The sequence below is a fragment of the Cibotium barometz genome, chromosome 44 (assembly GCF_041138505.1).
Source record: "Cibotium barometz isolate CiBa-2024 chromosome 44, ASM4113850v1, whole genome shotgun sequence".
NCBI classification, from domain to species: Eukaryota; Viridiplantae; Streptophyta; class Polypodiopsida; order Cyatheales; family Cibotiaceae; genus Cibotium; species Cibotium barometz.
Genome location: NC_141089.1, coordinates 17,614,710 through 17,626,860, shown reverse-complemented (window position 1 = coordinate 17,626,860; position 12,151 = coordinate 17,614,710). Strand labels below are relative to the sequence as shown.

Sequence of the window (12,151 nt, the reverse complement as noted above, 5' to 3'; positions counted from 1 at the left end):
TACCTCTTGATCCAATTTCAAGATTCAAGGGCAGTGTCTACCCTTTTACAACTCAATCTGGTGTTTAATAGATGATTACAACAAATTTATCAGCATAAAATCACCAGAAATTACATTAAATCAAGGGTAACCAATTTGTACGAAATGGTTGGAGTATCAAACCAACTTCGAATTGCAATTTGAAGTTATAGGGATCTGTATCAAATACCTAATGGTTAATTTGAACCCTCAATTGCACAAAAATATAGTGATTAGCACTAATTAATCATTGATTAGCAAATTAATCCACTATTTTGTGTGCAGAAAATAGAGTATGCGGGGAGTCCAGATCTGGTGCCTTAGACTTCAAATGAGCTCAAATGCTTTCAAAGCCATCAATAGCAATGAGTCTAGTAGAGGATTAAGCCAAGAAACACAAGATTTGACCAAATATTGAAAGCTTAATCTCTATTTTACCAAAGTCACCTGCAGATTTGATGAAGAGCTTGGATCCCACTGTAGACTTGATGAAATTGAATTCTGTCTTCACCAGCTTGTAGAGCATGCTTGAAAACCCCTAGAGCTATGAGGAATTAGAGCCATTTGATTTGTGGAAGTAGAGATCTTTGATTTGCTACATAAAAATGGCGCTGACTAATCAGCGAATTTCCAGAGTTCTACGCGGCGGTTTGACGTTCTGATTCGACTGGCTGGAGCTCCTTTGGGTTAGCCATCTTGGGCTAGAAGGGTTTGGCCTAATGTGATGTTTGTGTGCAAGGAGCTAGAGCTCCTTGGGCTAGAAGGGTTTGGCCTAATGTGATGTTTGTGTGCAAGGAGCTAGAGCTCCTCCACCAGCTGGTGGGGGTACAGAGGTGAGTTGAAAAAAAGAGGAAAATTTATAATTAGCTATTAATCCTAATTAGCAAAATGATTAGCAAGATAATGGGCTCACAAAATGATGGATTCTAGGCATGGCTCTGATACCATGTTGAAATTAGAGCAATGTGATGAGCTATGGTGGATCAAACACTAGAATCAACATCATTAACAAAGTGATTAGTAAATAATTAAGACATAATCAGTGAGTAATTAGCAAATAGCTTAATGTAGGCATGGATAATCAAAAACCAATAAATTCTCATTAGGCCAATGCCTCAATTTATATAGTTTACATCAAAGCATCTAATCCCACTGATTTCTCCTTGATTCACTCCACCTCTCCCACAATATCTCCACACTTCCTAAATCTTCTCATGCTACCCTTTATTCTCTCCCAGTAGATTCTTCTCACCTTTTCACAGATTCTCTCACATTTACTCATCCTCTTTTACAGCCTCTACCCAAGGGCTTGTTCCCGCACACACCCTATTCACTTGTATATTTCAACAAGGCCCTCTCAATTTTGTGTGCAAAGGATCAAGGAGGTTGCGACATCTCAACAATTTTGTTTTTCCTCAAGAGTTGTGGTTTATCCTTTACCACATGACGACATTTGTGCTCTAGCAAAATGTGATTTTGCTCATTTAGTTGGAGCAAAAGAGTTGCATCACTCTTCAACTACAAGTAGTTTGAAATTAATGGGTTTCACGAACTATCAAGTGAACACTTTCAAAACTTTGTATATTTGCAAATCTGAGTGAGAGAGACAACAAGGGCCAAGGTTTTATGTCTCATACTACTAGTTTTGTGAGCCTAAGTTCACAAGATTCTAGATGTATCCATGCTCTATAAACTCTCAAACTTGAAAGTTTCAATACTCAAATTTCTAAGTACCAAGACAATCCAAAAAGTGCCAAAAGTGTGAATTTTTTCCAAAATTTCTTAAATTGGTCTTAAAATAGCAACAATCGCTTATTTGAGCAATGTACTAGTAGTGGAAGTGTATAGGGGAGAGAGAGAAACTGAGTAGAGTTAGATCAAGCTTAGTACAAAGTTGCTCATTGTAAGGGAGAGCTTATATTCAATTGTATTCAGCTCATTACTTCAGTTATACTTCAGAATTGCATTTCTTAATACATTATTGAGTAGTCTTTTCATCTCAGCCTCACTATCTACTTAGTCCACTTGATTGTGAGCTCATTCCAATCATTGTCTATTATTTTTACTCTCATCACATCTGATCTCTCAGTGGTAAGTATTCCTATCAAGCTTCAATCACTTCATGAATCAAGTGTGTGTGCTAGTTAGTGGTCAATTAGTGCTACAACAATCATCTATTCACTGTAGGAGCTTGATTGCTTTTATACACTCAACTCCTAAAGGTACACCTTGGACTCGCGTCCAGAAAATACACTAATCTTCTAGCTCTAGCACTCACATCCTAAAGCCGCACCTTGGAGTCAAGTCCTAAATATCTCAACCTTCTATCTCTTGATGGATGTAGAGGTACACCTCAGTCTACAAACTATCAACTTCTTTGTCTAGCTCAAGTCCTAGTGATACTCAAGTCCAAAGACTATCACAAGTTTCAAGCTTTAGGTGTCAAAGTCCTAGATGTACACCATGGACTCAAGACCAAAAATTATCCCATTCTCCTAGTTCCATGCCTCAATGCCTATTAGAAGCTCACCTTGGACTGAATCTAAAAACTAAGCCATTGGTTTAGATCTTAGACTCAAAGACTAAAGAAGGTACAAGTTGGACCCAAATCCAAAAACCATCCTAAATTATAACTCTTAGACTCTCGTCCTAGAGGTACACCGTGGACACATCCCTATCTCCTAGCTTTTGGACTATCCCATTCTTATAGCTCTATGACTCAAGACCTAAGGGTACACCTTGGAAAAAGCCTCCAAAAAATTATCCTAAGTTTCCAACTCTTGCACTAAATGATAAGTTTAGATCATGAGTCTAAGAGCTATGGATTGGGACTTTAAGTCTGAACGTTATAGGTTAGGACTTAAGTCCAAAATCTATAGATTAAGACTTGAGTCTAAAGGCTATAGACTAAGACTTAAGTCCAAATCTATAGATTAAGACTTGAGTATAGACTAAGACTTACGTGCAAAAGCTAGGGATTAAGACTTGAGTCTAAAGGTTATAGATTAAGACTTAAGTCTAAAAGCTATGGATTAAGATGAGTCTAAAAGTAGCTACTTGATGTACATGGGTCTAAGGACCAAGGAATATAAATGCAATAGCATGAGAGAACTTGGGTCCAAGATCCATGGATTTTTAGAGATTATTTGGAGGAAAGAATCAATGGTGTGTAAGAGGACTTGATCCAAATCCATGGTTTTTTAGAGATTATTTGGAAGAAAGAATCAATGGTGTGTAAGAAAATATGACTTGTGCATTCACACAAATAACAAAATCTTCCACAAGAGAAAGAACTTATGCAAAGAGAGATGAAAAACAATATTGATTTATTGTTTACAAGATAAAAACATCATAAATGTTTTTCATTGTTGTTGTCTAAGCATGTGTTCCGGCCCCACAATGTGTGAACAAGTTGTCTTGGAAATATCTCATTCTACCTGAGAGTGTGGTCAATGTCTAAAGTGTCTAAATTGGGCATTGTCAAGTGCTCGGGCATGCTTAATGCACAATAGCTACTCCTCATAAACGGGCTTTATAAAATAGAGCAAGCTACACAGCCATAGTGATGAGGGTGGAGAATCAATTTCCAACACACACACACCCCGGGCCCCTCTAAACATCCACATGTAGGCAAACTACCTCTTTGCATGCTCTTTTCATTAACTTTTTCCATGTTAAAGAGCCAATCTCATAAATTTGATCAAAGACAAAAACATCATAAATATCTTTCATTGTTGATGAGGATGGATATAAACAAATGATTTTCCATAAAGCATCTGTTTGTCTCATCTCCATTTCTTTTCCTTTATTCATCTAGTTTGAAGAATTTGATTGCCTTGATCATTTTATCCATAGCAAAAACTCTCAGAGGATGGATATAAACAAGTGATTTTCCATAAAGCATCTATTTGTCTCATCTCCATTTCTTTTCCATTATTCATCTAGTTTCAAGAATTTGATTGCCTTGATCATTTTACCCATAGCAAAAACTATCACCCGATCGGTGATAGTTTGATTGCCTTGATCATTTTATCTATAGTAGTGCAAAAACTATCACCCAATGGGTGTTTTAGATTGAATTTTTAAAACATGAATATCCTTTCAAAAATGTTGGCTGTTGTGATACAAATTTATTCTTCGTCTCATTGGCATAAAGTCGCATCCCGATTCAGTCTCTTAGCAATAACATTGTGAGATGCATTCTTGTAAAGAGGTGTAATGCAACATCCAATTATGCCTTATAAAGTATGCATATTTGTTTGTTTCAATTCTACACATGAATAAGCCCTACATGATAATTTCTATATCCCATCCAAGGTACTTCTTGATAAGCTTGTTTCTTGCAACAATTGAATGTGCATGAAATCAAATGTGCATTTGATAGTGAAGATGAAACAATGTACATCCATTTCCAATTAATTAAGTTCTTACAATATTGAAGATTCTTCAATAGCACTTCCATGAATATATAGTCACACTGCATTGATGGTATTCTTTTGTTGATCTGTTAGAGGTGTGGATTAAGTGAAATTCCTAAGTGAAAGCCTTGACCAAAAGCCTAGAACTCTCGGCAGTTTGAGGGCTTATTATGGTTAATGCAAAATAACTTCAAATCTATGGTTTTGTAACTTTTTTCAATGTGTTGCAAACCGAGGACTAATGTTCGGGAAAGCTATGCCTCACGTAAACCTTTCACCTGGAAAATCAAAATGGCCAGTAAAAATCATCACGAAAAGGAGTTGAACAGATTGAAAAAAATGTAAAAGTATTGTAGATTTTTCTGGTAGAAAATAAAGAGGAATTGTGTGTATTGTGCCCTTCCACCCTTGGAAGTATGTGAGGTTGGGATTTTTGTCCACGACCCTTAAAGCTTTGGGGGGATGCTCGCCCACACGCCGAGCTTCATGCATCTATATGGGGATGAAGTACAAAGGAGAGGCATAACACGGAATCATACCTAGGCACTTAGAAACGCACCTACGCACCAGGTAGGCATGTTAGGCCTCCCGGAGTGGCATTAGGGTTTACTTGTGTGCCTCCGGGGGTAGCCATCCCCACCTTGCCGGCGAGAGTGTCGATGCTGAAACGGGACTGACGAACGGACGAAAAAATGGTGGGAATGGCAAAGCCATGAGGTAGCAAGCCATGCCGAGCTGAGGGCCATTGAGGCCAGGCCGACAAGATCATGGAACCGAGATGGAGGGAATGACCAAGGCCTACAATGGCCATGAAGCCGAGTCGAGGAGACGTGAGACAGGCATGACCCGACAAGGCAAAATGTGCGATGATGCGCTCGATGGACCAATGAAGCCGAGTTGCACGGTGAGATGGAAGGATGGGTCACCTTGTGGCCTGATGTCCAGAAGCCTTAGGGTTTTGGAGGGATACTAGCCCGCGCCGAGCTTCATGCATCTATATGGGGATGAAATGCAAAGGAGAGGCGTAGCACGGACTCATATCTAGGCACTTAGAAACGCACCCGGTAGGCACGTTAGGGTTGTCTTGTGTCACGTGCCTTTGAGGGTAATCCTCCCCACCTTGCCAATGTGGCAACAACAGGACACGGAAGGAAAAACGGTGGGAACGGGACGGCGAGCCGTGCCGGGGTGACGGGCCAACAAGGCTAGGCCGGCGGGATCATGGAACCAAGATGGAGGGAATGACCCATGCCTACAATGGCCATGGAGCAGGCGGGCATGACTTGACAAGGCAAAACACGCGACGATGCACCGTTGAGTTGGCACTGGGCACCCAATGATGGCCATTGGCGGTAGTTTGAAGGCGGCATTTTTGAAGGCGGCATGGAAAGTCGGCTGCGGTGTCGTGAAGAAACCGCGTCCGTAGTCACGTTGGGACATGTGGCTATTAACAATTGGCAATATGCCTTGACGGCGTTTGAAACAACAAGGAAGGTATCCAGAGTCCTGCATATAATGGAATGCCTCTGGCATTCGATTATCATCTCCTAGCCTTCTGTCTCTCTGCATAAGGTTCCTTCCTCCACAGCCTCTCTCTGTGTCACAAAACGTCCCCCGTTCTGCGCATCCCACAGTTTTTTTGCAATTACATCTATGGCGACCTTCGGCTCCTTTGCAGGCCTGGCCACAGCAGCGGTGGGCGCCTTCTGGGGCTTGGACGGCATGGCCATTTCCTCCTGCGACACCCTTTCCAGCAATTTCACAGCAGCTTCTAGCTCCATTCAGCAGCAGCAGCAGCAGCCGCGCTCTTCCGACCACAACAGCAGCAACGGTAACAACAACAAGAGGGCATCATCTTGTCCTTTATCCGTAGAAGGCCGCATCAAAAAGGCTCCAAGCCCTCCAACCTCTGCGGTGAGGCTGGCCCCTCAGTTCGATGGACTCTTCTGCTTCGAAACTATTGTGCCTGCCAACACACGCTGACTAATACTAGATCTCCCCTCTCCGCCTCTGAGGGCAGATCAACTTCTTCCTTTTGCCTTTGCTGATTGATTTTTTTAATTCTTTGACGATGCCGCCACATGTGAGGCATCATGTACAAACACAATTTTTGATAGTAAATTGATGATTCTCATGTTATCTTTATAGTATTCTTGTGTGTAATGGGCAGTTTGTGATAAACTTTGTTTCCTCTCGTGTGCTCTGCACCTCAAACAGGTGTAGTTGAAAGCGGGCATAGTTCTATGGTCATGTGAATTACAGAAGGGTTGTTTCAAAGGAACAGATCATCCCTCCAACAAGGTCTAGGAGATAGTGAAAGGCATTGGGGAGGCCTTTCCCCACAGGAGAGGGTGCAACCAACGGGAGCCAGGAGCCCCCCTCTTCCAGGTAAGATCGGGAAAGGCCTCAGGAGCAGGTAAGGTTGGGAAACTCCTCAGGCCTTTCCCGACCTTCACAGAAGGCAGGGAGGCTGAAGGGGGATTGTGACAGGCAGAGCATTTAAATGCGTCCACCTCAGGAATCTGTGTGGAGTTTATTCTTGAGGTGGCCTCCCAGCTTTGAATCCCGTGTTGAAAATGTTACTTGCAGAAAATGTACACAAACAATCTTAGTTAAAAAGGATATGGTCATGCATGGCTTTGAACGAAGATTATGGGGTAAATTAGTATCCACTCTGTAGGACTTGATGAGGTTGTGGGGGAGGGGGAGGGGGAGGGGGAGGGGGAGGGAGGGAGAGAGAGCTGATGATTCTAGCCCCTAGTAGTAGTGCAGCTAAAAAGGGCAAATGCCTCAAAGAAGCCCATTAAGAAACTAAAGATCTCTTGTGTAAATCTCTAGCCACACATTGATTTAAAACCTAAGATCGTGTACATCTTCACAGTAGTTTCAATGTCATCTTCGATTGGTATGCACATATAATATATCACGAATTGAAATAACGTTATCACAGGCTAGAAGACATGGAGAGAGAGAGAGAGAGAGAGAGAGAGAGAGAGAGAGAGAGAGAGAATGACATAAGAAGAACGGATTATTCATTAATGCCAAAAACTGGTAGTCCAGATGGTGGAAGCGTTCGAGTGCTTCCCTAAGGTCATGGGATGGGATCGAATCTCCTCGGACTAACCGTGAGGCACCTAGTTGTAGGTGGTTGTGTTCAGTTCCAGTTATCCCTAAAAAAAGGATTATTCACTAATAGAGAATGATAACAATGTTGGTGAAAAGGAAATGATTGTGGATGTGTGAATAGATAATTTTAGGGGAAGTTAAGGGATAAAAAAGAGGATAAAGTAGGAACGTGATGAGAAGATACTCAACTTTCAAGGTGCAACTGTGTGTGGTACCATTATAAAGAACCTTAGCAATTAAAGATCACCTTTAAAATTACTATATCCCCTATTGATAAAACTACACTAGATAGCGATTATCAAATTTCAAAGTGTCTGCTCTGTTTGGCAATGGCTGAACAAGTCGAGACATGAACAGAGCCATTGAAAGTGCAGGTTTCTGGCGATGGTTGTGTGCTGCGCCTGAGCTCCTCCTCTCTCACCCCTCTGCATCTGCTGCCCTGCCCAGAGGCTTGAAGCCCTCTGTGTGATTCCTTCCCTTCTTTCCACACCCCCCCCCCCCCCCCCAGGTGCATGGGCACCGAGTGGAGGGGAGCTCCTACTCTTCTCAGGGAACAGGGTTCCTGTTCTGGAAGCAAGTCATCTCAGCCTGCCAAATTCCCTCAAGCTGCCTTTCAGCAGTTCCTACATTGGCCCCCGGCCATGGATGGCAACGGAGAAAACATGCTGAAGTATGAGCAGGTTTTAGAAGACTTCATGGACACCAAGAAACAACTGGAAGATTCCAGAGCCCGAGTGGAAGAGCTAAATCTATTGTTGCTGCAGAAACAAGTCGAAGAAGCGGCTCAAAACAACAAGCAAGCTCCAGCTAAGGTAATGGACACATCAGGTAAACCCTCTTCCACCATTCCGGTGGTTTGTCTTCCTCCTGAACTGGTTCATTCGTTGGAAACTGATTACACTTATCTGACCCGGATGACTCGGTTAGCTCCCAAGAGATCAGTCATTCCACGCCGTTGGATAGATCTAGAATTCTGGCTGAAACTAATCAAATGGACCATGATCAAGTGCTCCTGCCCCACACAATGACGGCTGGCCCGTTGGGAGATGAGCAAGACAGGGGTGAGCAGTCTCTGTCTGATACAGAAAATGGCTTGGCCAAAGACTTGGAGATAGTCAAGGAATTGAAAAGAATGCATGCACAGGTGGGTTCCACCACACCTCAAGCTGCTTCCAAAGTGGGACCTAAAAAGGTCAACTCCCAGAAAAAGAGCAAATGAGATGCATACACTTTTGGGGCATTGCCTCACCGGATCAATGAAGGGTGGATAAAACTTATCCATAAAAAAGGGGAGAAGAATGACTTGAGCAATTGGAGACCGATTACCATGTTAAACTGTGCCTACAAAATATTTGCCAAGGCCCTTGCGCTGAGACTGTCTAGTCATCTAAAGAATTGGATCAGACAAGAGCAGAAGGGATTCATCAAAGGAAGGTACATTCTGGATGCCATTATCACCTTGTGGGAGGGCATGGAGTATGCAGAAGAATCTGAACAGGACTACATCTTCTTCAAAATTGACTTTGACAAGGCCTATGATAGGCTCGGTTGTCATTATGTTCTAGAATCCCTTAATCACATGGGTGCAGGTCAGCACTTCATCCAGATGGTGAGTACTCTTTTTGGGAATGCCACCGCTAGGGTGAACGTCAATGGGGTACTCTCTGATGCGTTCTCCCTGACCAAATCTATCAGACAAGGCTGCCCTCTAGCACCCCTCCTCTATGCTATTGCTGCAGATGGTCTGAACTGGCTGATTAAAGACAGGATGGACAAAGGGGAAATGAATGGTATCTCTCTGCCCAACAATAAACAGATATGCACCCAAATGTTTGCTGATGATACTAATGCCATGGTTGCCAATACTGAGATAAGCATTAAGTGCTTTTGGGAGTGCTTGGACATCTACTGCAGGGCTTTTGGCTTAGTCATTAACCATAAAAAAATAGGTATCAGGTCCGTTATTGACAAGCCTCTTGATTGGCTGATTCATGCTGGCTGCCAAGTCCTGGAAGAGGGAGTAATTTTCATATTATTGGGCATTCCCATGGGATTCAAGGTCACCCTGAAGCAAAGATGGAGGTGGGTGTTAAACAAGGTGGAAGAGAAACTCACCAGATGGCAAAAAATGCATCTAAACTTGGGGAGCAGAAAGATGGTAATTAACCACTTCATTATCCCTTCTATCATCTACTTTCTTAGCTGCTGGAGACCGCCAGACTCTGATCTTCAGCAGTTCATAAGGTTATGCAGGAACTATCTATGGGGAGGGGACCCCTGGATTAGGAAAATCCCTAAAGTCAGGTGGGAATGGTGCTGTTTGGAAACAAGTAAAGGGGGCCTTGGAATCAAAGACATCTCCAATCTGGCTAATAGAATGGCTGCCAAGTGGGTGCTGAGAAGTTTTCTCTACCCCTCTGAAGACTGGGCATGGTTGATCACCAGAAAGCTGGAACATTTCCAGCTTAAACAATTCCCCAAGTGGAAGAAGCTCCCCCTACTCACAATTATGGCGAGCAAATACTTGGTGAAACCGGCAGGCAGTCAATTGGTCCATTCGCTTTGGTCCGCTTGGAATGCTATCAAGACTGACCTTATCCTGTCCGAGAAGCCTAGCTACACATGGGGGGTACACGGGAGAGACTCTATCTGGTGGCCATGCATTCCCCTCCCCCCAATTGACAATGCCCAAGCTGAGGCGGCTTTGAGAATGCACAGGAAAGGAATATGCTGTTGGTGGGATATTTGGGACAAAGACATCAATGCTTGGATGCCCAGAGCTGATCTGATCAGAGACTACAATGTCTCATATGCAGAACTAGACCTTATTGGGATAAGAATCAGATTATGGCACCAATCGGACACTTGGCTGCTTTCGATTAAAGATTTGCCAGCGCACAAAGCTTTCCAATGGAAGAATCAAAAAGGACTTCTCCCTATTCCCCCCAAACAAAGGACGGGTCCTATCCATTGCACTCTAAACAAGAGATGGGGAATCCTCCTGGACAGAGTGCAATGGTATCTTCTGTTTGACAAGCTATGGAATAAGTACGTGGAACCAAAAAAAGCGTGCCTAGCCTGGTTGGTCATGCTCAAAGCTATTTGGACCCAGCTTAAAGCCTTCAGACTGAACATAGGGGATGGGAAGTGCCACAGATGCAAGGAGGTGGAGGATGACCTGCACATTTTCATGCATTGCCCTATTGCTAAGAAATGTTTCGAGTCATTGGCCAAATGCATTCAACTATGGAATGGCTACACCCTCGGCTGGAAAAACTTGATACTTGGAGAAGGCATTAAGTGCACCCTGGAGCTATGGGCTGTCCTGAGAACGGAAATGTTATGGTGCTTATGGTTAAATAGACTTGATGCCATTTTTAATAGTATGCATACTAACAATTTCAAGCCGAAAGAGAACTTGATTCATGTAGGTGAAAGATGCATACAAAGAAGGTTGAAAGACATGGACTCCAAGCTTCATCGGCTGCAGGAAAAAGCTAAAGGAAAGCAAGTGGATCAGATAACTCAGCAAATTCAGGAAGTGTGGAAGATGAGAGAGGCCGTCATCTCCAAGGATGTGGTGCTCATCAAAGCACTATATGCCCTTTGAAAGCCACACTCACCAAAAGAGGAAAAAGCTGGGTCACAGCTAGAGAATCTTCTCAACTAAGTCAAAGGCAAGCTCAGGGCTTGCGGACCTGTATGTAATGTGCATAGACTCTCGTCTCCGTAGATTTGTCAACATGTTGTAACCTGTCTCCTTCTTACTTCTTAATATAAACTGCCAGTTTTTTGAAAAAAACTACACTAGATAGCCACCACAGTGAAAGGATGCCACACACAACCCCACAAACTTTACTAAGGGTACCCTTGCAATTAATCATACATGCCTGCCACACACACAAACCCACAAACTTTACTAAGGGTACCCTTGCAATTAATCATACATGCCTACTGCCTCTGCTTTAAGGCAAATAAGTCATAAGCCTAATTTTAAATTCAAGAAGACAAAAACATATCCATGGCTCAAAAACCCTAATCCGAAAACCTCTCAATGGGCTTTGTTGGGATCTAAATCCCTGATTAGAGTCTCTCTAGGGCTTTGTTGGGAGCTAAATCCCTGATTAGAGTCTCTCTATGGGGATGGGAGACGAAAACAGAGAGCTAGAAAGATAGAGATGAAATCATATGAAAAGCGAGAGGTTTGTTAGTTCAAGACATATAGGTTTATCCCTTATAAAACATTAGTATCTTAATGCGGCCCCCTCTGCCCAGCCCTTTTTGGCTCAAGATGGGCAGGCTTTCGTGGAACTTCACCCGCAAAAAGAGAAGCCCTTAATTATTGGATGCAAGTACGACACAAACAAAGCAACTCACTAGAGGTTGCCTAAGGAATTCCCTAATGGGTGAAGGTGAAGATGAAGGTGAACCTAGTCAAGGAAAAGTTTGCTACACAGCATGGCTGCACAGAAATGGATGTTACTCCTATGTGCGTTCGTTGTAGATCTCTGCAAACAGGAAATGTCAATGCAAAAAGAGAGGGAACACGGGAGACTATACGGGGCTTTTATCCCATGGGCCACTGCTCT

At 43.0% G+C, this 12,151-nt stretch overlaps 1 protein-coding gene across 1 annotated transcript; it reads left to right on the top strand.

Moving 5' to 3' along the window:
* The first annotated feature begins 5,961 nt into the window (after window positions 1–5,961).
* On the top strand, window positions 5,962–6,575 carry LOC147613018 (uncharacterized). The gene has a single exon (XM_086782021.1). It carries the CDS (start codon window positions 6,090–6,092, stop codon window positions 6,417–6,419), a length of 330 nt encoding a protein of 109 aa, XP_086638147.1. The 5' UTR covers window positions 5,962–6,089; the 3' UTR covers window positions 6,420–6,575.
* Window positions 6,576–12,151: the final 5,576 nt, after the last annotated feature.